The following is a 23,550-nucleotide window of genomic DNA, read 5'->3' on the forward strand; positions in this document are numbered from 1 at the left end:
CTCTGGTAGCCGCCATTTCATATTTGACCCTTGCTCATACCAACGCCATTGCGCTTAGTATTACAATTTGTAGGTTGAACAATTTCTCTATCGACCCTGTACTATCATCATCTATCTCGTATTGTGAAACTGCCATTATCGTATTTGATATAACCTAATCGTTCAGTAATGGTACAACCTAAAATAATTCATATAGTATTTCCACTATATTATCAGTTTCTTCTTTTTTCAGATTTCTTTCTCTCTCTTTTCACTGATACCTTTTTCCCTATTTTATCCTTATCAATTGTTTCTATTTATCTCTTATTTCACTGTCCTTTGAACCCCCTACTCTATACTGAACTGACTTCTTTCTCACATATCTTCCAACTTCCTTGACTTTTTCATCCTTTTCTTATTATTACTAGTCCATAGCGACGGTATCAAATCAAGAACAAATAGCCGCTTAACAAGATGCAAACAACTTCATCCATAGATCTTGTAGAACCACTGCAGACATATAAGGCACTCGTGTGCATCCCAGTGGCTCATCTCCTGGCCTGTCAGCCACTTCGTCTTGGACAGTTGCTTCTGTAACCAGCTGCATCACCCTTACCTATACATAAATCAAAACCATCAACCAATTGTCCCAGCTGGTCAATCCGTTAACAACAATACAATAATATAATAATAAAATGGTCTTTATTGTTAAAATCCTAGACAAAGGCTGAGAATCAGCTACCCATGTAATTGATTTGCATTCTGACTGAGTATCTTAAATGAGTATCCTTTTTTTTCCATTAGTTTCAACCATTCTCTTGCCACCCCCCATCCTCGACATTTATTAAAACCTATTTCCCACAAGAACTGACAGAAGATAATTAATTACAGTGCAACGATCAATAACAAGCAGTAGCCAGATCCTCAATTAATTTAACTGTAATCCAATTAGGTTACCGAATAAAGGAATCTGGAATCATCGCTTCCTAATGGCGCTTTTGATTCTCCACTGTCGTTCTGGGCTCACTGACTCCGGATGCTGTCTGTTCGTTGTGGCGGCGGCGACGGCTGCTTTGCTCGTAGCTGGAGAACGTATTCAGTAGGCAGAGGCGAGCGTCTCTACCCCACTGACAAATAACTCACGTTGCTCTTCCTATTCGGGTTGAGCTGGAATGAAGTGAGCGATTTAACGACAAATGGTTCTGTTCAACAGACTATCCTTTAGGTAGACTCTGTGCCACTTCGTGGTAGGCATATTCAAAGGGACTGTTTTCAGCTGTCATGCGATAGGAAGTATCACGTACGTATGTGACGAATAACATGGGTAAACATGTGTGGAATGTTAATACCCTCACAATATGCAATTTGCAGGGGGTAACAATGGTTGCAATATTGCGAGACTGATCGTGCGATATTCTCCATTAGATTGTAATACTGTGTATTGTTATGTATGAATAACCAGGCGTGAAATAATTGACAATGGTATATTGGAATAATGTGGATTATTTGTAAGGGACTGAGAAACTGGTGTTTGGAAATGTCTTTTTTTTTTTTGTTATTTCAATGAGATTTTAAAAGTATGTGTTATCGATGTGAATGGGCTCGTAAATGGTCGTAATGGAAGGTAAACTATATTTTTCTATCCTGTTCTCGTTGCTTGAAAAGTCATTTCTATTTATTGTTATATCTTTCGTACGATTTTTAGACATGACTTTTCGTCCAATCCAATATTCACAATCTATTTAGTCTCCCACTAACGCACTATGTGCTACAATCGACGAGCGGAGCTGCAGTGAATAATTTAATAGAATTACGTTCTCGGAATTACACGAACATGCATCGGGACGAATTATTTTACTAAAGAGTCCCTGTCACGAATTAGCGAAAAATCGCGAATTGTTTTTGTCACTTTTATGTCATATTAAATGGCTCTTTTTGTCGTCAGTTTATACGAGAGGCAAAATCTTTTTTAGTAAAGGGCGTTGAAGACAGATTATGATTGATGGGAGGTCAATGGTGGATCATTTTTGACGCGATTGTATTGACTTTTCAGAAAATCCCTCTTCGCACTTACGGATTTGAGGGAGCGAGTAATGTGTTGACTTACGTAACTACGTGCAGAGCGTTGGCAAAGACCAAAGAGTGCATTCCTGAAGAGATCTGAAAAATAATAGATATTAAGAACTGCGGTAAGGAACAGAAGTAGTAAAAGTAGTCAAAATAGACAAATTTGCCGTAGAGGTTATAATTGCAGGGCAATACCCAAGGACAGGATCTGAAGGGTATCACGAAGAGCTGTAATGAAGTGAATTACTGTATGCAAATATGAGTACTGCAGAGCAGCTACCCTCTCTCGCGCACAAAAGTGAGCCTGTGCAAATCGTTGACGATACTAGCTGCTCCATGTTCAGATAACTGAAATATCAACTGGATTTAAACTAACTAATGCATTGGCTGATAAGTTACCATCTGTCAATTTGATACCATCGGATGGTACATTTAAAGTTTCTTGTTAAACCTTTCTTTGACCGTCGGGAAGTTAGCGCGGCAAAATCAAAATTTGTATGTTTATAATGCTTAAAAAATTGCTCCTTAAAGGCCTTAAACTACGTTTACACGGCGGTCTTGAACCGGTTTAGTTAATACTGAACTAAAGGAATCGATCAATCCTGAATTCACCAAGTGTGTTCGAAAATGAACCGAGGCAACGATATTCGCGCACTCTCGGCTGATCTTAGAACGCAGCTGTCATAGGTGTGTTCGCAAACCAATCATAATGTTCACGTTTGCAATCGAGCTAAGTGAAAATCAAATTTTACTTATTATTTAAAGATGCTTTAATTAAATAAAAAACTAATTGTGGAGCAATTGGGAGCAAATCGGGAGCAATTAATTCATCAAGAAACTCATATGAAAATCTGCTTTGTTAATTGGAATTTCAATAAAAATAAAAATTTTCTGTTTTAATGAATATTTATTAATCACTGCATAGTAGCAGTGGAGCAATTACGGAAACATATGGAGCATTCAAGGGGAAATTTTTACGCATTATAAACATACAAATTTTGATTTTCCCGCGCTAACTTCCCGACGGTCTTTCTTTGTCATATGCATATTATAATGAACAAAGATATAATTTAGTTGTCAGTGCTTAAAGAGTACTTTAAAGAACCAAAAAAGTTTATATATGTATAACTAACAATATAGAATATATTCGTGGGACTAAGTATCAGGCATTACTGACATTAAAACTGAAGTCCTCCAACAAAGAGGTGATGATATGATATGTGATGATATCATTCAAATCTAATAATAAGATTTATGTAAATAAATACCAAGAAATATTGATTAAAAAGGTAAATAAACTTGTCATCTTATGGGGTGTGATGCAAGTGTCGGGATTACCTAAAAATGGAGTTTAATATTGAATAAATATTAATGTTAATAATAAAATCAAAATCCAGCGGCACAGAAGAATACACTGGCACATCTAATTTTTTTTTATGTGTATTCAGTCAACGTTTAAAACTTAGGTATACCTACAGCAGATCAGTATCGCTGGGGGCGTTCTTCCAGGAATGTTTAGGAACATCTGGGTATATCTAGGCACGTTCGGCATATGACCACGCGAATTGTTAGGCAGTTGAGTCCAGTGAATTCCGAAACTAGTGCAGAGTAGTGAGACGGTGAAAATTAATTATCAGATCAGGTGCCGAGCAGGAGGGAGCGTCATGTAATTTATATCAACTGTCAAGTGACGAGGCAACGCGTTGATGTTGACGTTCATGTTGATGTTAATTGGCAGAATGACAATTTGTGGAGACGGTGTCAGAGATGGCAGAAGAGCTCTTCGATAAACTGCACCGTACTGTCGGCAATGTCTAGATATTATTAACTTATACACGATAATTCGCCGATTTACGTTCCTGAGAGATTTAAAGTGCAAATTTAATTATGGAAGATGTTAATGGACAACTGCAGACTAAATATCAGAAGATTGCCACTGAGTACTCTAAAGTAAGCATGGAGCTGAATATGATTGTTATTTATATCTTATCTTATATTTGTCATTTATTAAATAAGCTTATAAACTGGTATTAAATTGTATGTCTGTAGATTCGTGCACAGGCTAATGTGCTAAAAAAGGCTGTAATCGAAGAACAATCTAAAAATGGAGAATTGCGAGAGCAATTCAAGGAGAAGGAAGTTAAACTGCGCAGAGCTGAACAGGAGCTTGATAGCTTGACCTTTCGTAATCAGCAGCTTACTAAACGTGTGACGGTACTACAAGAGGAATTAGATTCTGTGCAGAATAAAGGAAGAAAGGGAAGAAGCAAATCCTCTGAGAGTAAAGCAGCTCAGTCACCCATCGCAGCAAATCGAATTCTTGATGAAGAGTTTCAGAAGAAAATTGTGGAAAATGCTCAGCTACTTTCACAGATTATTGACAAAGACAATGAAATTGAATATCTGCATGAAAGAGTACAGCAGCTTGAATATAAAATAGAGTCTTATGAAAAACTTAAGTCAGAAATGGAATGTAAGAGTGTAGACATAATTAAAAAATTGGAAAAGGAAAAAGCTGAATTAGAGAGGAAATTAAATAGTAAGCAGAATGTCGAAAATCCTGAATTATGTTCTAATAGTGAAATTAAATCATCTCAAAGTGGTGACTATGTTTCTAAGTCAAGTGTATTAGTACTGTCTTCTCCATTGCCAACACAAAATTCACGAAATGAGCGTAAGCCTACAGTGGAGGTAACTCCCTTGGAGGAAAAGAATGATGAACTCAAAATTGCAAAATTATTTGACCTAGAGAAGGAACTGAGTCGCTGGAAGGCTCAATACAATATCCTTAAAATCAAATATGATGAACTTGAAGCTATGAATAATGAACAAAATGCTCACAATCAACTAGACACAGATTCACTGGCACCCAAAGAGATTACGAATATGGTATGAACCTTTATTTTTAAAATATTGCCAACACATGTATATTATTCATTAATCAATTGGTATTAATTTATATAGATTGGAAGATTAAACACACCTTTTCCTATTCCTGAGGAAATCGAAGCTCGTGAAGCCAAAATCAAGGATTATTTCATTCGAGAAATTGACAATTTAGTAAATGAGAAACATCTGTGCCATGTGAAAAATCTGTCTATAGCTGCTAATGTAAGTGATTAATATATACTGAGATTCTTATACTTCATTTTTCATAATAATAAGTAAATTACATTGCTCATCGTCTATTATCTTCCTAGACTGAAGTAATGAATGTTCACTTGGATACGAGTGAGGCAAAGCGAGAAAAGTGCGAAGCTTTCCTTTTAGAAACACTTTCAAAATGGAGAAACTTACAAGAGGATAAGGAAGAACAAGAAGGAAATTACAAAGCTCAGCTAAGTACCATGAGCGAGCATCTTGCCAACATGAACGATAAGCTTATTCAACAAACTGAAGAAATACAACAATTAAAATTTGAATTGGCAAACAAAGTAAGATATAATTGATACCATAATTATCAGGAACGCTAATATTTACAAGTGTTTTTTTTTTATAGAATGCCAAAAAAGGTAAACAGAAATGAACCCTTGATCTCAAATGATCTGCCTCAATGAAACATTCCGATATAGTAAAATCAGTTTCTACAAATCAACTTGAACAAATAAGGAAAATTTGTTTTTGGATAACGGATTGTCATACAATTAAGGATCATAAATTGAATATACACATTATGTAACAGTAAAGCCATCTGAACGATACTGTATTCATTCACTATAACAAAATATGTACATGTAACAGTACCACAGCCGCTGCTTATGGATATAAAATTAAATACGGATTGCAAAAAGATACATCTTGATTATGCAAGTACAACATAAATTTAATTTTTGGTCCATAACAGTGTTGAGAATTCAAGTGATCTTCATCTAGGTCTTAAAATATGTGGAATTTAAATTTACAAGCGCAAACGCGCTACGAATATTTGGCTAAAAGCTCAATTGTTGCTTTATATCTCCCTCAATCTACCTTAATTGCAAAACTAGCTCCACAACTACACCCTTGTTCAGCTAGTGGATTATTTGTTATTCTAAAAGCAGAACGTATGAGTTCCTTATGGTAATCTATCGTTGAACCCTTTACATATTCTAAAGATGTCGAATCAATGACTACTTTTGCTCCATCTTTCTGAAATACCCTGCAACAATAAATATACATTGTGTAATACTTTTTCATTAATACGTATTCTCTCAAATAAGAATTTAAATATCATATACTAATGTGTCGTCTTACTTGTCATCCTCATTAATCTTTGAATCCAAGTCGAATTTATATTGAAACCCAGAACAACCACCACCTTCAACGGTAACTCTTAAACATGCTCCGTTGCTGGCTATCTCCTTCAACCGTTTAGCACAGCTGTCACTAATGATTAGGTCATCTTCAGCAGCATCCTGACTAGAGTTTGTTGATGCAGACGCTTTGACTCCTACATACCAAGGTGACCTAAAAATTTGGAAGATGATCATGAAATTGTTTTCCTACATTCTAATATTAGCAATGTGACCAAGGTATATACCGGTTTTAAATAAACCAACTGGGTTATGATCATTCCTTAGTTTGCTACAAAGCATATTATTATTTAAAAAATAAGCAACTAACTACGGATTATTTTGAGCTTGTTAATGTTGTGCCTCTTTACAATCAAGGGTGCGTAGATTGTCGTCCATTTGACAAAACATCAGATTGCATATTGTCAACTCCCGTGAACTAATATGGGAATTGCTAGGCACTCATACATACTAACAATGCAATCTTTGCGTTTTTTACTCACGTTAAAAGACGCGAGAAATATCGGTTCGAAGCAAAATTCGAAGAAAACCCCCAGACCACCATCCCTAATTTCACCATATTTATGTCGTAAGCCTACAAAAAGAGATTAGTCATTGAGGTATTAGGCACTGTAGATAATAAACTAACATACGTACTCCAGAGGTGAGTATGGAGATGCACAACGCTACGGTTTTAGGCAATACCAGAGATGAGTAGGGAAATTAAGGGAAATGCACAATGCTATGGTTTCAGGTGATACCAAAATCATGGCGCTAAATCGAAGTGGCGAGTCTGGAAGTAGGATTTTGTGATCATCGCCTCCGTCGACAAAGCATATCCCGTCGTAGCCGAGCTGAAAGTTATCACGAACGTGCAGCCTGGCCGGCAGAGGTTTCCCCCAACTTATCGCTGGTTCCCAGAACAACCCTTAGAACGAGGCCGCTCAACAGATATTGCCAAAATATTTTTTTTTGTAATCTTAAATTCGAGTGCACAGTGTAAGCTCCATAAGATTTAATATTTATTTGTAATGTAAGACACATTTGTGTCAGCATCAATTAAAACGATTTCAGTATCCGTTTTCTAAATTATTTCTCAGTCCGTTTTCCCACTCTTTCCCACTAATTTCACCGGAAGCGTAGGTAATTCCCGTATTAGTGTGAGCGTCTACCCTCGTGTGGTCAGACGCTCGTAGTACAAAAATGTAGCAAATCTATGACGTCATCAAAGGTACTAGGCACTGCTACAGTGCTCTGCATGCCTATAACGGGACGAAGACACGGTGCTGCCAGTACTGAAAGCTTATATCGGAACACGCCGCTAGACAAGGGCTTTCCCCCATAAAACAACTGTAGTTCTGATTTTTTTTTTATTAAGAACGTTAAAGGTTTACATCAAATATTTTGTTAGTTTTTAAATAGGAATGTTGTAGGATTTTTAATATGCTAAAAAATTCTGAATTATACACAATGGTCTTTCAATGCTTTTCCAAGTGCTGATTTATAGCATTATCATTAATAAAAGAAAGAAAATATTGAACTATAGAGGAACTTTTTATTTACATTTAGTAGAAGGAATTCATGTAGTAAAATATCTTATATTTATAATATATCCTTATCGGTGTATAGTTATTGATGACATTCATCAGTCCAATGTTAATAATCATAATATTTAAATACAAATGACTTGGACACAACATAATATTCATTCTATTTCATAAATCAGACACTTGCGGTTGCGGCCTTACAGCTATAACATTCCACTCCCTTAGTGCAGAAATTACATGATTTAATTTTGATGACCATTCTGCTAGATCTTCGGCGGTGTCACAGGATAATATATTTCTGTAATATAAATAATATGTTTAAATAAGCATATATCTACATGTTTTACGGTTACCAAGTAAATCATGTGAAATAGTTACCTAACAATTGTACATGATTGTCTACATTCTACTAGCATATTGTCTCTGTCTGTAGTGCTTCTAGGTCTAGCAGTTTCAATCAACAACGTCCTGGGTCTCGCACAAAGCGTTCTATCCACAGTAGTCACCATATTAGAAATGCATTGCGTTAAGTCAATGGTCAATAAAGGATTTTTTGTCTCTTGATCACGTGGGTAATTCCAAAACATCAAGCTATGTCCTTCCAGTATACACCATTGCCGATTCCATACTCCAAGTCCTCCAACTTCATCACCGCGCGTTAAGAAACCCGCATGGGAAACAGATAAATGTAATTTGCAGCTGAGATTTAAGTTAATTGTACCTCGTAAAGCCGAATCAATGGATACCTGTGAACAAAATATTATTATTCAAATAGCAAAAGCCAGTGATAAACCGGTCATGAATGTATATCATAATTTAGTTTACTTACATCTGCTAAAGGCCATGGCGAATGTAACGTCAAATCGTGCAGATTCAACGTAAGAGATCCGCATAGAATAAACGAGGTTTCTCTCATTGCCGAAAACTTGCTATGCTTTTCTTTTGGAGAAATTGGTGATCTCTCAGTCTTTTTGAACAAATTCTTAGGCGATGGACATGTTGTATGCTTATGGTCTTTATTTAAATGATACTTTTGTTCATGATTGTAAGTAACTCTTCTCAATTTTAATGTATAAATCTGTATGTTCAGCTTAAAATCTGGACAGAGATTTGGTATTGTAAGATATCCTGGGAAATGAATTACTGGAGTATTTATCGGGCAGGTAATAGCATTTGTTGCCCACACGGTAAGCCCGTGAGAAATGACTATTACAAACCACTGTACAAATTCCGCAGAATCTTTTTCCAGTTTAAGATTATTTTCTTGCAATGGTAAACTTATATCTTTCACAGTGACTTCACCTCGCTCACAAGATAGCTCATTGTTGTTCTGTTCAAAACTCATCTTTCTCATCTCATCAGTAGCCGCCTTCTTCCTGAGACTTGCTACCAGGAGGACACGTTCAGATTCCACCTGTTCAGGACTTTCCATGAATTCTTTCATGGATCTACATAGAGTCAAAGCTTTGCTAGCTTGGTACATTAATGTTTGTTGCGTAATAACTTCCTGTAATAAACATTGTGTCCTTTGATCTTCAAGTAAAACACCGGTTGAAGCTAAAGATGGTGCAGGTGGAAAGGCAGTTGGTGGAATTTTCAAACCAGCTCTGAATTTCTGTAATATTAAGACAAATATTATTAAAAAGAGGCATCAATTAAGAACGCCCTCTAATTAAATGTTATGCCGTTGGGTTACCTTTTTCAATCTTTGCGTGAGCGACTTATAAATCGTTTGTGTCCTATTTAAGGTAGTATTTTGTTGAGGTAATGATTCGGTTACCGATAATTCGTTTACTGATGTTTCAGTCGTTGATGATTTTGAATTGTTCCTAAATTTTTGTGATGGAACTGGTGTTTTCTCCTCGGATATCAAATCGCTTGCATTTATACGAGATTCTGTCCTGTCTCGCGTATCAAATTGTGTATAAGTGACACTGGTGTTGTATAGTTCATCGCCAAGTGCTTCTTCTAAGAATTTTTGAGCTTCAAAGTTAATTGTAGTATTTCCTGAATTTGATTGTTGTGAAGTATCTCCATTTTCCGAAAGATTACTAGAAGCGTTCGACAAACTTATACTTGAAGCAATAGTTTCAGCATTGGATGGCGAAGTTATCGTCATTAAATTTATATTTGAAGATTTTCTTGAAGTGTCGAAATTTGACTTAGTATTCTCTGATACTGATGTTTTACAGAACAAACTTGTTTTCTGATTTTGTTCAGTAAAAGACTTGAGAGTCATTTTTGGACTCTCCGAAACAATATCAGCTGTTACCAATACTGAATTACTTTTGCGTGATCTTCTTGGCATATGGTTGTAGACAATTCCTGTTGTATTTACCTCTGAACATGTATTATGATCTTTGTTCTCTGTGACATCCTTGTTGCATAGGAATGTACTTTCTTCGCTCTTTGATGAGACATCCAGCATGGATATGGACTGATCGATATTTTCAATGACAAATGTATCTGATTTGGGACTTGAATCTGTGAAACGTTCTTTGACACATGAGTTTACATTACTACTTGACAGCGATTGAGCATCGTTACTCCATTGACTCTCAGGAGACTGATATAATTTTCTTGATGAATCAGCAGTGGCAGTGAATTTTATTTCACTTAAATTAGGATAAATTCTAGTCGGCGTCATAAAAGATTTCGTATTCTTTGAAGTCATCAAATTCGGTCGAAAATTCAAACGTTCAATCTCTTCGTTAAGATCCCTAATGGCTGCTGATAACGGCGTCGTGGGTGAATTATTTCTTTGAGAAACTTTTCCTGAAACTTCTTCCTTTCCTGTTTCAATTCCACCTCTATAGTTTTCTTGGGTTTTCAAATTTATATGTAAGGATAAATTCTTTTTCATTTCTTTAATCGGCGCCGCGATGCCTTGAGATTGATTTTCATTAGCCAATGTGACACTGTCGTAACCAGATGTTATTTCAGTCATTGTTTCGACGGGTTTCAATTCCGTTCTGAATTTCGGCGGTACAATAATCTCCTTCTGTTGTACTCTTAATAAGTTTGGTTCTGCTATTAATTTCAATTTCGAATCCTGCTTTGTTTTGCTGTCCTTCCACGTAGGACTGTCAATGTAACCGTATTCGAATTTTCCCTTTCTTGATGACTCGCAAACGGCATTACACAGTGGTCCTCTCCACTTTACATTACCAAGTTCAAAGCCCTTTATGTAAGTAGGCGAAGACAGCAGATCTTTTGTGGAAGTTTGAGAATTCTGTGACTGTTTGTTACGGCGTAATTTCCATGGGGCGACATACGGGGGTCTCTCATCGTCATTCGATGAAGAACTGTCGCATACTTGTTGACCTCTTGTGGAAGTCACGCTCCTTGAACGGCGATTGCGTGAGTTCTTTGACGTCCGAGCGTTTGAATTCCGCTGACACTTTGCAATTTTCGACATAATGAACTGTTCGAATTTTGATCGGAGTCTTTGATTCTTCAGATATTCGCTCTATAAGATATTTCATAAGAATTGGGTCTTCCGTTCTCTTCGACCCATACGATTTCCGTTTCTTTTTTTTTCCAAGGATTAATCTGGTGCTAACAGTCCATGCTCATTCGCAAAAAATTCGAAACGTTGGAGTCATCGTTGATAACAGTTTCTCTCATATGTTGAGTATCTGCAGTATCCTTACAAATCATCGATTGCGGCGTATCGAGGAATGATGTATTGAATTGCCTTATTACATGACGATTCAAGAAATGCTTCCCCGCGATAATTTGTGTATCGCTGTTTGTAAACTGATTCCTAATTATGTACTTCATTCATGCTGCTGTCTGATCTCATATTGTACATAATGAATGTCAGTTTGAGCATCTGCAAATAATCATAATAATAATAGGTTTATAGGGTGTTTAACTCATGAGACAAAAGTGAACTATGGAACAGTAAACATTACTAGAAATTTCTACAATAGCCGAAAATCGAATTTTCTATAATATTCACATGGAACGAGGAAGTTCGCATTTTATAAAATTATTTTCAAATCTTTACCAGCATACAATCGTCCGTGACTCTGTGGTTCGTCGTTGATGGTTTGTAAAATACTCGTTGGGCTACATGCATTAGTTCCTTCAGTCATATTTCCACTATGACGTCGTTCATTTTTTGCACTGGCTCGGCCCAGTTTACACTGTCAAATAAATATTTTTTTGTTTTGAACTTGTTGTTACGATACGTCAGTGACAGCTTATAACCGAAGCAACACGTGACTTTGATATGGGGAACATAATGATGTACACCGAGTGCAATGGTGCATGGATAAATCAAATCAATGATTTATCATTCACCCACCTTAATAAATTATTTCTCCGTAACATTCATTTTAAACAATCACAATATTCCAGACGTTTCACGATGATGGATGAACAATGACTGGAGTCCAACATGCTGCAGAACTGTTATCTGACATTTTAAAATAACAAGTGAATCCCATTGGGGTTGACAATATGACTCAGACGTGGTTGATTCAAAATTCAAATATTGCCTAAACTTTTCCTATTGTGAAATTACAGTGTACAGATAAGCTTAAAGATTTTAAACTTACAAAAACGATTTAGTTCGTTTTCTTTTAATAGACCATGAACAATAAAAAGATGAAGGTCTTTGACGAAGGTGAAGTTGGTAACATGATATTCAATCCATAATCACAAGGTATTCAGTCAACGAATCGGAATATTAATAGATAATGCATTGGTAAGGATTACAATTGCAACACAGCACATTAAAACCGGTTGCAATTCAAAAGGATTGTTTAACAAATTGTAGTTTTTAAATACTTACTGTCAAGCTTGTTAATTATTGTACCACCTGCCGTAGAAAATTCACAGTATCTATAAAATCACCATCCACAAAATCGAAAGCAAAATATTAGACTAGGAAAATTTTTAACTCAAACTTTACGTCTGTTCCTTAAACTGGCTACACCGGGAGTGACATTATTGGCAAACACTGCGGGACCTTGTCAGCGCGGTCACGCTTCGTCTCCTATTCAGAAATTATTACTGAACCGTTATAATCCTTATACCCCTCCATAAAAATCCCGCTACTCCTAGACATACTACGTTCATATTTTTAATTACAAACCCCTAAAATATGCTCCGTTATATCAATCTTTTAATATCCTTTCTCTATTATTCTATCAGGTGTGTTGTGCCAATCATTTCCTAATTCCAAAAGCCATACATTATCGATAATTCTTAATTTCTCATTTTTATCATAATCCAAGCTTTTCAGTTTTTCAGTGTATACCAAAAATTCATTTTAACTATGAAAGTAACCTATTTTTAATTTACATTAATTTTCAGTAACGCTGTACGCTTAAGACTTCTTGATGGAGAAAGCTTTGCGAACATTAGTTTTCTTTATCTTCAATAAAATGGTTCATGTTTAGATTAATCCAAATTATCTATTTATCAAGCAATTCGGGTTAGCGTCGTTTAGGTTTTAAAAGTAAGACAATAATATTGTTTCTTTTTGCATAGAACCTTGAATATACAATCATGGAAGTTAAATCTGTCCTGTGAGTATGGTGACGTCTGGTGGCGGCGCGAAAAGTATACGGCGCCTCTTTATAAATAACAGATGTATTTGGGCATTCATAACCTACAAATTTTAAAGGAATTTTTCATATTTAATATTGTTTCGTGTTTGTGAATAAAAGTTCTGGACAATATTTATAATTGTAAAAAATATGTTTGAAGCACATAGTATCAATGCCGAGCATAAAGATTTAATTCATGATATTGCCTATGATTTCTATGGGCAGCGTATGGCAACATGCTCCAGTGATCAATTTGTTAAGGTAAGATAATTGTGTATAAAATAACAAAACTAATGAAGGAATCGTAGATTTACGATATAAGTGAATTGTGAATACGAATTCCTTGGGTGTATAAAAAAAACGAGAGTTTTGAATTAGAAATTCGTGAAAGTGTGATTGTCATGACATAATCTATAAAAAATTGTTATCAGGTTTGGGACGAAGATGAACATGGAAATTGGCATTTAACAGCCTCCTGGAAAGTACACAGTGGATCTGTATGGAAAGTCACATGGGCACATCCTGAATTTGGACAAGTACTCGCAACATGTTCCTTTGACAGAACTGCTGCAGTTTGGGAAGAAATTGGTATATGAATTTTCTTACCAATTATTAATGAAATATTAAAAATAAAGATTGTTGTAATGTTAAGCTTTCGTTGTTTCTATATTAATGTGTATAATAATCTGTACAGTTGGCGAGGGTTCAGGACCTGGTGAACGTGGTATGAGACATTGGGTGCGCCGAACAAATTTAGTAGATTCTCGTACATCAGTTACTGATGTTAAATTTGCTCCAAAGACACTGGGACTTCTGTTAGCTACATGTAGTGCAGATGGAGTCATTAGAATATACGAAGCTCCAGATGTTATGAATCTAAGTCAATGGACGTTGCAACATGATATCAGTTGCAAACTTCCTTGCAGTTGTCTTACATGGAACCCATCTTTGTCCAGGTATTTACTTACATCCTTATCACTAAAGACTTTATTTTCAAATTCTTAATCCGGCGTTAACTTCAGATTACATCCACCAATGTTAGCAGTGGGAAGCGATGACTCAAATACTTCGAATGGAGGAAAAGTATTTATATATGAATATTCGGAAAATAGTAGACGTTGGACCAAGACGGAAACATTATCGAATGTGGTAGATCCAGTACATGACATAGCATTTGCTCCCAACCTGGGGAGAAGTTTTCATACTCTAGCTATTGCTACGAAGGATGTACGAATCATAACTTTAAAACCTGTGCAGTGAGTAAAATATTAAATTCTAATAAAATATATATTGCTAGATTAATAGCTGTAATGTAAACTATTTCTGATATAATAATAACTTTATTTAGGGATTCTGCACAAAGTGGATTGTCACGTTTTGAAATAACAACCGCAAAATTCGAAGATCATTACTGCACAGTATGGCGTGTATGTTGGAACATCATGGGCACAATCTTAGCCAGTTCTGGTGACGACGGTTGTGTACGATTGTGGAAAGATAATTATATCAATAATTGGAAGTGCGTGGCCGTTCTTAAAGGGGATGGTACTTCAGCTCAGAGTACAGAGACGCCCTTAACAACGACACCACCAAATCATCCTACTGGAGTTCAGCAGCCACTCTCCACCACCAGGTACTATAAATTGGGTTCCATCAGTCATCCGAACCAAGTACCTTGGCATTAATGGAAAAATAATTATTAGCCTATGTCTCAGAGCATTTAATGCTTGAAATTATTTGATGAGACTTTAATAGTGTAAATTAACTGTGCCATCCTCAATAGCTCTATAACATCAATCATTGAATTTAAATTTAATTCGAAGTTAATACATGCTGAAAATTTTATAGGAGCACATTAAATTCTCTGAGAATACGCTTTGTTCTTCTGGTCTATATTTTTCATATATATTAATCTTACACTATATCATGTTTCTTTTGTCATCTTGCAATATCTACTTCAGTACCAATACACCAATTATTGTACAAACATAACGACATTTCGAAATAATGTAAAAATCAACTACTATAATTGAAAGTAATCTGTTATGAAATAGTAATTCGATACCAATGAGATTGAAACTTCTTCAAACATTCATACGTTTTTCCAATGAAAATACTTTAACGAGTAAATGAAAAAAAAAGATACAGATTAATTAACAGTGATATAACCATTAGAAGATTGTATAACCAACTTCTTCCGGATTTGTATAATGTATTTTACAATGAATAAATATTATTCCTATACCCGAACACCTTTTTATTTTATCCCGCATCCTTTATGATACAGCACATGATAATTTTTTTAATATTAAAAGGGTAAGAGGGATAACATTTATTATTGATGTAAATGTCTCTTTATCTTTTATAAAATATAATATCAAATGTGCTAATCGTTAAGTGATTTAATCGGCAAGAAGTAGTAGGTAATGCATGTTGAAATATAATATTGTATTATGTTATTTTTAATGTAAAAGTACGCGTTGAGCTTTTATGATACAGTGATATAATGCAATTGATTATTTTACGACTATTTAATTTAATTTCAGGAATGTAACTATAGCAACTGTCACAGCAGAAAAGCCTACAGCTCCTATTATGTCTACGAGCAAATGGCAAGCACCTGTTACAAAAGGTCGTTTTAGTAAATCCGTGTGGCTGGGTAATCCAGCAGAACCATCACCACTGCCGCCGCCAATATTAGACCGACCCAAATCAAAAAAGTAAAAAGATGTATTCTTATTGAATTAGATTAGAGTTCAATAGTGATGCTGCTTAAGCACCGAATATCATTTATTACAAAACGTGATTTATAATTTCAAAGAATAATGGATCATGGACAAAATCATGATAAGAATCAAATGAAACTCCTACCGTTATTATTTCCCTTTATCTATTTTCTGACATTTATTACAACTTATTTCTACTCATATATATCGAGAAGGTGATAACGAAATATTTTTTAGCCAAATGTTGTAAGTAAGATGAAGCAATAATGTTAAAGTATATTACATACGGGTGTACTTAATCGTGAAGTAAGAAAGACATTGAACGTTGCTTACGTCAAATTAATAATTACTATAGTTTCATTAAAATATTAATGAATCTTTTTAACGACATTTATGTGAAAACGTATGATTTATATGGTGCCATTCCTTTGGCTTTGTAAAAGTATTCTAGATTTTGGTAAAGTGAAAGACTATCTTGATATTATGCAATACTTGCATAGAATTACAGTATATGAGCTTTAATTTTGTAAGATTTACTATGTGGTATTTACTCTTTTTTTTTTAATTTCTATATTCTTTATCAATAATTTCTCTACTGATGGCAAGTAATACTTAGGAATAGAAACGAGGACAAATTTGACTTGAAATACTTTTAAGAATGCACTGATTTCTCTTTTGGTGATATAAACGCAGTATTATATAAGAATTGATAATTTTGTTATAGTTCATAAGAAGTTTGAACCTGCTAATATTATTATAAGTTGTTATTAAGATTATTTGTATTATCACAGTCCAATAAGTTTGGCTGTTAGTAATAAGTTTGACTATATGATAAGAATGATTCTTTTTTTTAAGTTAGGCTCAAAATTGCGTAATTTATTTCGAGCAATACAATGTTAAATATTCTATAATATTATAAAAAGGAAATTGATTTAATAAGAACGAAATTATAATTTTCAATGCACTTTCCTTATAAAGTACTATATTATATTATGCAATTGTGGGTGTAACGGTTTGACTTTTATTTTCTTGGATAAGCCAAATCTTAAAACTCTAGATGTCCTTTTTGATAATTCCGTTTTATTCTGCTGAGTTGTATCCGATGTCTTCTCTAAGCTTTCTAGAAAAAAAATGATGAAACAATATCTAGTATTATAAATATTACCTTGTCAACGAATTAATTACAAACCATTTTCTATAGCATTTTTTTTGCGTTTATACATGTATAAATTTTTTCCTACCGATGCTGTATTCAATTGTCGATTTTCCAAATTCTCCATTTCATTGTTCGTCATTGTTACTTCATCGTCATTTATATTAAATTGATTCAAATTTTTTTCTAAATTGAGGACTGCGTCTCCCTTTGACAGCCTCTCGCAATTATTGCTTAAACTATTCGTATCACGAATATAGCGTTTACGTTTAAGAGGTATAATTTCAAGGCATAATGCTTGAATTGATCGTTTTCGTGAAATTGTGAATTCGTTGGGAGCATCGAGTTCCACTGGGAGTTTCGTCGTATTGTGCTTTACAGTAACAAAGTATGGGTGTAATACGTCAGGCGCAGTTACCCCAATTAAGGGTCCATTCACGTTCATGTTTTGGTCTAGTTTGCCGTCATTAATATTTAGCGTTCCATTTCCTTTCATGTCTATTTCCGATGAGCAGTTATGCTTGTCAATTAGGCGATTCATGGTGGGTTCCATATCGTTTAGTTCATTAGTTAATAATGTTTGAAATTCGCCGACATGAAAGTTACAATTAGAAGCATCTTTACTTGTTGGTTTCACTTCTAAGGAATTTTCTAAATTCTTTGTACAGTTTTCAAGATCCATCTTTATGTATTTTTAAATTTGTACCTTATTCTCTTTAATTCAAATTAGATCCGACTATTAGTATAACGTGTTGTAAACGAGAAAGATTTGAAAATTTAATCGCCTGGAATACGTGATACAAGATACAACTGTAATATTGAAATACGAGAAATAGAAAGCAAAGGCCATAGACTTTGGTATAAAAATCATATAAATAGTTTTCTTATAGCCAAAATGGCAATAACTTTCAGTAGAAATTCTGCGGGAGTTGTTAACTGTTATACAGTGTATGGGAGGAAGTAATACTTTGCAAGTAATGGCGTGAACAATGTTTCCGGTTAAAGTTTTTACGTTTCCCAAACTGTGCGAAAGTGTTTCGCGCCACTGGATTATGAACAACTTAAAAACATACAAGTCAGTGTATGTTTAGTCAGCAAAATAACAGTTTATACACAAATCTAAGCAAAGACAAGTGAATCACGAATTTTTGTATCGTTCCTCAAGTGTCAAATAGTGATATTCGTTATCTGATGTTTTCTGCAGTCAACAGTTTTAAAGTAAATTGAGAAATAAATGTAATGCATTGCGTTTAGACGTGATAATGAACGTGCCTATTAGACAAAGTTATTTAGATTTAGTCAAGAGGAATCTCCAAGCAATGGATCAGGTAAGTCAACAAAATTAATGGACTGATTATTAACCTTATAAAAATGTGTATTGTATGAACGCTCGCGATCCGTTACTTTTCATAACTTTATCAAAATATATATAAACCGAGTTCCGTTCACTGAAAAAGAACAACAGAATTGCCTTTGCCTTTCTGCTTTTTTGCAGGTCATGTTCCTTACGAGAATAATATATATCGGCGAATATCGTTGCACTTCGGAAGAATTACGTCAAGTATATTTCTTTGATTAATCTTTATGCAATATTTCTAATTTGATAATTAACCGTGTAGAAGATGAAAAATGTTATGGATCATTTAGCAAATGATCATAGTGACTCTCCTGCAACGGGATTATTACTTGTTTATCAGCAATATTTCATTCATATACTGGAGTTAAGTATTCGGCTCATATTTATAAGTTCGTTTATTAAAAATTTTATGTACCTTAAGTATCTTTCGTGGAAACCTTAATTATTCTTATAGTCTGTAATAGTTCCGTATACAAAGCAACGTTATTCTGCTTTACTTCCGCAGGCAACGGAGGAAATAATTTTTCGCCATTTTCGACTTATCTATGCTGATGGAGCTATGCAAATTGATCTTGGAAGAGTAATTTGCTTGCCCCCATATCATCATGTATATCAAGTAAAAAATATATCTAGTATACTGTACAAGAATATTTAGCCCTGTATAGCCCGAATTTTTATCATGGCCGTAAACAAATTTATGTAACGTGAAATCAACAGATATCAACCTCTAAATAGAAATTAACAGTGAAATCAGTAGTTTTAATGATTTTTTATTAACGAATGTGCTTTGTAACCTCATGAATTTTTATCATGGTCGTAAACAAATTTATGTAACGTGAAATCAACAGATATCAACCTCTAAATAGAAATTAACAGTGAAATCAGTAGTTTTAATGATTTTTTATTAACGAATGTGCTTTGTAACCTCATGAATTTTTATCATGGTCGTAAACAAATTTATGTAACGTGAAATCAACAGATATCAACCTCTAAATAGAAATTAACAGTGAAATCAGTAGTTTTAATGATTTTTTATTAACGAATGTGCTTTGTAACCTCATGAATTTTTATCATGGTCGTAAACAAATTTATGTAACGTGAAATCAACAGATATCAACCTCTAAATAGAAATTAACAGTGAAATCAGTAGTTTTAATGATTTTTTATTAACGAATGTGCTTTGTAACCTCATGAATTTTTATCATGGTCGTAAACAAATTTATGTAACGTGAAATCAACAGATATCAACCTCTAAATAGAAATTAACAGTGAAATCAGTAGTTTTAATGATTTTTTATTAACGAATGTGCTTTGTAACCTCATGAATTTTTATCATGGTCGTAAACAAATTTATGTAACGTGAAATCAACAGATATCAACCTCTAAATAGAAATTAACAGTGAATTCAGTAGTTTTAACGATTTTTTAATAACGAATGTGCTTTGTAACCTCATATACATTACCTTGCAGTAAAAAGTTAAATAAATCAATAAGATATGGATTTATCAATATACATATGATTTCAAAGGCACACCTGGCTGTAGAGGGTTAACAAAAAAACCGTACACATTAGCATCTATTGCAATTTATACATTTTCTGCTGTAGAAATTTTTCCGCCGTTGGTTTGCGGTATTTGCAAAACCACCAATTTTACTGGAGAAGTTGGAAACAACTGGATTGAGTGAAATTGAAAAGCAAATCACAAATTGTCTATTCAAGTTATATACGCTGTGCGAGTATATATTGGATACCTACGGTATCACTGTAAATTCAATTTAATTCATTATCATCCTTACCGCCATACGCGTCATGAAATATTTATACGTATGAAATACTAAACCATTATTTTTATTTTGCCCCAATAGTCTGTATCAATGGAGGAAGTTTTATCGCACCTAGGTGAAAAAGTGCCACAATGTCTGCCAGAAAGTGCAGTATTGGAATTCTTACTAAAAGTCGATACCCCGGTATTGAAGGACGTCGAAGAATATCTTGAGCTATATATGAAAGTACCGCAGATTGACTTTTACAATGGTAATTTGAAAACTATAAATATACAATTATACGTGATAATAAATGAATTAATGATATCACGTAAATTATAAAATGGTCACGGTGCATGATAAACGCGTGAGAGCGTGGATGAATAAAAACGATTATTTATTTCAGAATATTTACAATATCAAAAAAACATTTTCGTATTGTTGGGTTACATACAGTTAAGTTAAATTGTACTAGACTAGGTACGCAAATTTCAATGTTCCTAGAAAAAGTAACCCCTCAGACACGATCTTTATGCTCCAGGTATGGGCACTATTATAGATACAATGATGTTCTTAAAGGATCATTAGTTTAAAAGTTTCCATTATCCTTAAGTTACGTTGTTCTTCTTTCATTGAGGCCCGTTTGCATGAAATCTAAGGGAGATGATGTATCTACTGCCATTCAGTACATTAAGTTTAGCGATCACTATATTTCACAATAGAAATTTCAAACTACTGTTACATTTGAGAAATGTATTTTAACAATGACAGGATCGACTCATTCAATTGTTAGATTCACTTTTATGAGAGGTCTTCACAGTTATAATGTCTATGAAAGATATACCAGTTTCAATACACTGCGAATAATTGTTCATGTTTGATTTAAAGATTTTAATTATGTCTCATTAAAGTTATTATGGACGCATGAAATATATAAAGTTACACGAATGCGCATTCATTCCTGATAGAAACATGCAACACTGTTTGGACAATTTTGTTTATCAGCATTGTGACAATGGAAACATAATGAGTATAAAACAATCAATAAAAAATCGTTGTTTATGTGAATTTAATGAAACTCCAAATTAATAATTTGATATCCATTTTCAATTAAATTATCTCATCCTTGTCTGCATCATTATTTCGTTATTACATAATTACTGGTATTACTTTTGTATATGGAGGATGGGAGAAGAACAGTACTGCACATAACAGACCGCAAAGTGTAGCAGTTTCAATTACGACAGAGTGTTTTTCTTTTATAATATACAATATGCTTACACACCATAGAAACATTATAATTGATAGTGATACGGTTGAGAGGATCAAATCATCGTGACATGAAATTTATCTGTCATAGATGTGTCGAGAAACTTTACCAAATTTTTCAAATTATTTTTTCAGATAAAATTTGGCCACCCACGTGCGACTTTGTGCCTTACGACATACTCGACGGCAATGTCCCAAGGAGAGATGTAATAATGCTGAATCAACAAAGTCAACAGCAACAACGACACCATTAGTGACTGTTTTTGTTTGGCATGTGCTGCAAAACAAGTATATATCATTTATACGTTTACCAAATATTGAACATAAGTATTCTGAAGACATGCGTTAATGGGTGGTAAAAGTCACCCAACTATATTCAATTTGACAACACTTATTTTAGAGAATATAATTTCCCATGAAAATAGCAATCTATCTTTAGTAAGTTTAATTATTATAAAACATATGCATATGATGGCAGAGTACCTCTATAGTCGCATAAGATTGAAATTGACTTCAATGCTCGAATGTAACTAAATACGTCTTTGAAAATAGATAATCGTGTCGTATGGACTAGACATGAATATAACATATATCAGGACGCTGATCGGCAGGAATAAATACAGCGAATGTTATGTAATCGCAGTTTCGCACAACTCATAACGTCAATTACACAGACTCTCATTGTAATTCGAAACTATTGATAAAAATTTCTGGCAGTTTATGGTAGTCCGATTTTGTTTTCTGCAATTAATCATCATAAGCATCGTTTCCTTGTCATTTCACATATAATTTAGTCCAATCGCAGATAATCTTTTAACACACCTTAAATTCGCATCGCTATACTTCACAAATCATCGTAACAATAGTATAGCCCTCATTAATTTTGTTAATGGTATATCGTGTGCTCACATCAATTCCATCAATGGCAATGAATAACAATTTATTTGTTAAAGATTATATTCGGATCATTCGAATGTAAACCTTAGCCCTATAGTTAAACCAGGAAACACACCAAATACGTGAAAGTAGAAAAAAAATGTTAATACTTCTATGCCTACACGAGTGGCTCATAAAAGCAGAGATTGCTCACGTGGGAGACCCGTGCATTTATTTCGAAATTCCCTAAAAATTCATAAGCATATCTCACCTTCTCAAAGATCGAGAAGTAGTTGCTCGACTTGTGCAGGAAAAAGAATTATGCAAACCTCACGCATTTGTTCCAAGTGAACACGTACTTTTTTTTCCTCCTCCTGCCGTCTCTTCGCGTACGTCAGGCCATGATTTTTTTTTCTCAAAAAAGAATTAAATTCATCGCTCGGATTTACGTGCGATTCCAGGAGGTTCGGATCGATATTACGAAAAGTTACGCACTAAAGTTGTCGCTAGTTTTTTTTTTTTTTTTTTAATTTTTGCGCAATTCGCCCTTACGGAAAGGAGCCTTTTTTTATTCCCATGGCACTTTTTCCCCACAGAGTGGATATGACGGTGTATTTTTTTTTCTCTCCTTATGTCAACTCGTAAGCTATACAAGAGTCAATAAATCTATACGATCATTAGATGAAATTCCAACGAGATTCTTAAGCGTTAAACAGGCAATAATAGAAGGACTATCGCAATAATGTTTACCACAAGTTAGAGACTGTAATCGGCGTGTTTAAGAGTTAAGATAAAGATTTCTTTTTTAAAACAACGTTAATATTCGGTACGATTACTCGAAGAAAGATTTACTTTATACATTATACAGATATACTTAACGTTCACAATAAAATCCAGAATATCGCAGACTGAAAAGTAATGGGGATTTTGAACATTCGTCGTTGAACTCGGTTTCCAGGATGGAAAACTGAACGATATGT

General features: G+C 34.3%; 6 protein-coding genes across 8 annotated transcripts; 3 read left to right on the forward strand and 3 right to left on the reverse strand.

The window, feature by feature from the left end:
• Positions 1-3,421: 3,421 nt before the first annotated feature.
• LOC107264728 (protein phosphatase 1 regulatory subunit 21) lies at positions 3,422-5,840 on the forward strand. The gene is made up of 5 exons (XM_015733297.2): positions 3,422-3,996; positions 4,096-4,935; positions 5,011-5,157; positions 5,247-5,480; positions 5,546-5,840. The coding sequence occupies exons 1-5, from the start codon at positions 3,934-3,936 to the stop codon at positions 5,570-5,572; spliced, it is 1,311 nt and encodes a 436-aa protein (XP_015588783.1). The 5' UTR covers positions 3,422-3,933; the 3' UTR covers positions 5,573-5,840.
• Positions 5,841-5,848: 8 nt separating this feature from the next.
• Positions 5,849-7,285, reverse strand: LOC107264732 (iron-sulfur cluster assembly 2 homolog, mitochondrial). The gene is made up of 4 exons (XM_015733302.2): positions 6,975-7,285; positions 6,821-6,912; positions 6,280-6,492; positions 5,849-6,184 (listed from the first exon to the last, which is right to left on the reverse strand). Exons 2-4 carry the CDS (start codon positions 6,895-6,897, stop codon positions 6,007-6,009), a joined length of 468 nt encoding a protein of 155 aa, XP_015588788.1. The 5' UTR covers positions 6,898-6,912; positions 6,975-7,285; the 3' UTR covers positions 5,849-6,006.
• Positions 7,286-7,850: 565 nt separating this feature from the next.
• On the reverse strand, positions 7,851-13,137 carry LOC107265033 (anillin). 2 transcript variants are annotated; one of them, XM_015733986.2, is made up of 6 exons: positions 12,666-13,137; positions 11,877-12,015; positions 9,561-11,699; positions 8,694-9,479; positions 8,243-8,610; positions 7,851-8,162 (listed from the first exon to the last, which is right to left on the reverse strand). In XM_015733986.2, the coding sequence occupies exons 3-6, from the start codon at positions 11,280-11,282 to the stop codon at positions 8,033-8,035; spliced, it is 3,006 nt and encodes a 1,001-aa protein (XP_015589472.1). In that variant the 5' UTR covers positions 11,283-11,699; positions 11,877-12,015; positions 12,666-13,137; the 3' UTR covers positions 7,851-8,032. The 2 variants fall into 2 exon arrangements, with proteins under 2 accessions (XP_015589472.1, XP_015589483.1); XM_015733997.2 differs by lacking the exon at positions 12,666-13,137 and adding an exon at positions 12,177-12,488.
• Positions 13,138-13,307: 170 nt separating this feature from the next.
• On the forward strand, positions 13,308-17,354 carry LOC107265035 (nucleoporin SEH1-A). Its single transcript, XM_015734011.2, has 6 exons — positions 13,308-13,686; positions 13,857-14,013; positions 14,120-14,381; positions 14,448-14,681; positions 14,774-15,058; positions 15,972-17,354. Exons 1-6 carry the CDS (start codon positions 13,576-13,578, stop codon positions 16,147-16,149), a joined length of 1,227 nt encoding a protein of 408 aa, XP_015589497.1. The 5' UTR covers positions 13,308-13,575; the 3' UTR covers positions 16,150-17,354.
• LOC107265178 lies at positions 17,211-18,001 on the reverse strand. The gene is made up of 2 exons (XM_015734342.1): positions 17,393-18,001; positions 17,211-17,271 (listed from the first exon to the last, which is right to left on the reverse strand). Exons 1-2 carry the CDS (start codon positions 17,984-17,986, stop codon positions 17,263-17,265), a joined length of 603 nt encoding a protein of 200 aa, XP_015589828.1. The 5' UTR covers positions 17,987-18,001; the 3' UTR covers positions 17,211-17,262.
• LOC107265187 (testis-expressed protein 47) lies at positions 17,414-23,051 on the forward strand. 2 transcript variants are annotated; one of them, XM_025091973.1, is made up of 7 exons: positions 17,414-18,632; positions 18,800-18,865; positions 18,924-19,025; positions 19,167-19,277; positions 20,268-20,426; positions 20,528-20,696; positions 21,830-23,051. In XM_025091973.1, exons 1-7 carry the CDS (start codon positions 18,567-18,569, stop codon positions 21,946-21,948), a joined length of 792 nt encoding a protein of 263 aa, XP_024947741.1. In that variant the 5' UTR covers positions 17,414-18,566; the 3' UTR covers positions 21,949-23,051. The 2 variants fall into 2 exon arrangements, with proteins under 2 accessions (XP_024947741.1, XP_024947747.1); XM_025091979.1 differs by lacking the exon at positions 20,268-20,426 and having other exon boundaries at positions 17,420-18,632; positions 21,830-23,047.
• Positions 23,052-23,550: the final 499 nt, after the last annotated feature.

Source organism: Cephus cinctus, unplaced genomic scaffold, assembly GCF_000341935.2.
Source record: "Cephus cinctus unplaced genomic scaffold, Ccin1 Ccin1_scaffold0013, whole genome shotgun sequence".
NCBI classification, from domain to species: domain Eukaryota; kingdom Metazoa; phylum Arthropoda; class Insecta; order Hymenoptera; family Cephidae; genus Cephus; species Cephus cinctus.

Bases quoted from the DNA above. Each gene is read 5' to 3' on its own strand.
- LOC107264728 (XM_015733297.2), top strand. From the start codon at position 3,934: ATGGAAGATGTTAATGGACAACTGCAGACTAAATATCAGAAGATTGCC. The intron at 3,997-4,095 runs GTAAGCATGGAG...GTATGTCTGTAG, and splicing joins TTGCCACTGAGTACTCTAAA to ATTCGTGCACAGGCTAATGT. The intron at 5,158-5,246 runs GTAAGTGATTAA...TTATCTTCCTAG, and splicing joins ATCTGTCTATAGCTGCTAAT to ACTGAAGTAATGAATGTTCA.
- LOC107264732 (XM_015733302.2), bottom strand. From the start codon at position 6,897: ATGGTGAAATTAGGGATGGTGGTCTGGGGGTTTTCTTCGAATTTTGCT. The intron at 6,493-6,820 runs GTGAGTAAAAAA...CCAAATTTTTAG, and splicing joins TATTTCTCGCGTCTTTTAAC to GTCACCTTGGTATGTAGGAG. The intron at 6,185-6,279 runs GTAAGACGACAC...TTATTGTTGCAG, and splicing joins AAGATTAATGAGGATGACAA to GGTATTTCAGAAAGATGGAG.
- LOC107265033 (XM_015733986.2), bottom strand. From the start codon at position 11,282: ATGTCGAAAATTGCAAAGTGTCAGCGGAATTCAAACGCTCGGACGTCA. The intron at 9,480-9,560 runs GTAACCCAACGG...TTAATATTACAG, and splicing joins TCACGCAAAGATTGAAAAAG to AAATTCAGAGCTGGTTTGAA. The intron at 8,611-8,693 runs GTAAGTAAACTA...TTTTGTTCACAG, and splicing joins CGCCATGGCCTTTAGCAGAT to GTATCCATTGATTCGGCTTT.
- LOC107265035 (XM_015734011.2), top strand. From the start codon at position 13,576: ATGTTTGAAGCACATAGTATCAATGCCGAGCATAAAGATTTAATTCAT. The intron at 13,687-13,856 runs GTAAGATAATTG...AATTGTTATCAG, and splicing joins CCAGTGATCAATTTGTTAAG to GTTTGGGACGAAGATGAACA. The intron at 14,682-14,773 runs GTGAGTAAAATA...AACTTTATTTAG, and splicing joins ATAACTTTAAAACCTGTGCA to GGATTCTGCACAAAGTGGAT.
- LOC107265178 (XM_015734342.1), bottom strand. From the start codon at position 17,986: ATGGATCTTGAAAACTGTACAAAGAATTTAGAAAATTCCTTAGAAGTG.
- LOC107265187 (XM_025091973.1), top strand. From the start codon at position 18,567: ATGAACGTGCCTATTAGACAAAGTTATTTAGATTTAGTCAAGAGGAAT. The intron at 18,633-18,799 runs GTAAGTCAACAA...GCTTTTTTGCAG, and splicing joins ATCTCCAAGCAATGGATCAG to GTCATGTTCCTTACGAGAAT. The intron at 20,427-20,527 runs GTAAATTCAATT...TTGCCCCAATAG, and splicing joins TGGATACCTACGGTATCACT to TCTGTATCAATGGAGGAAGT.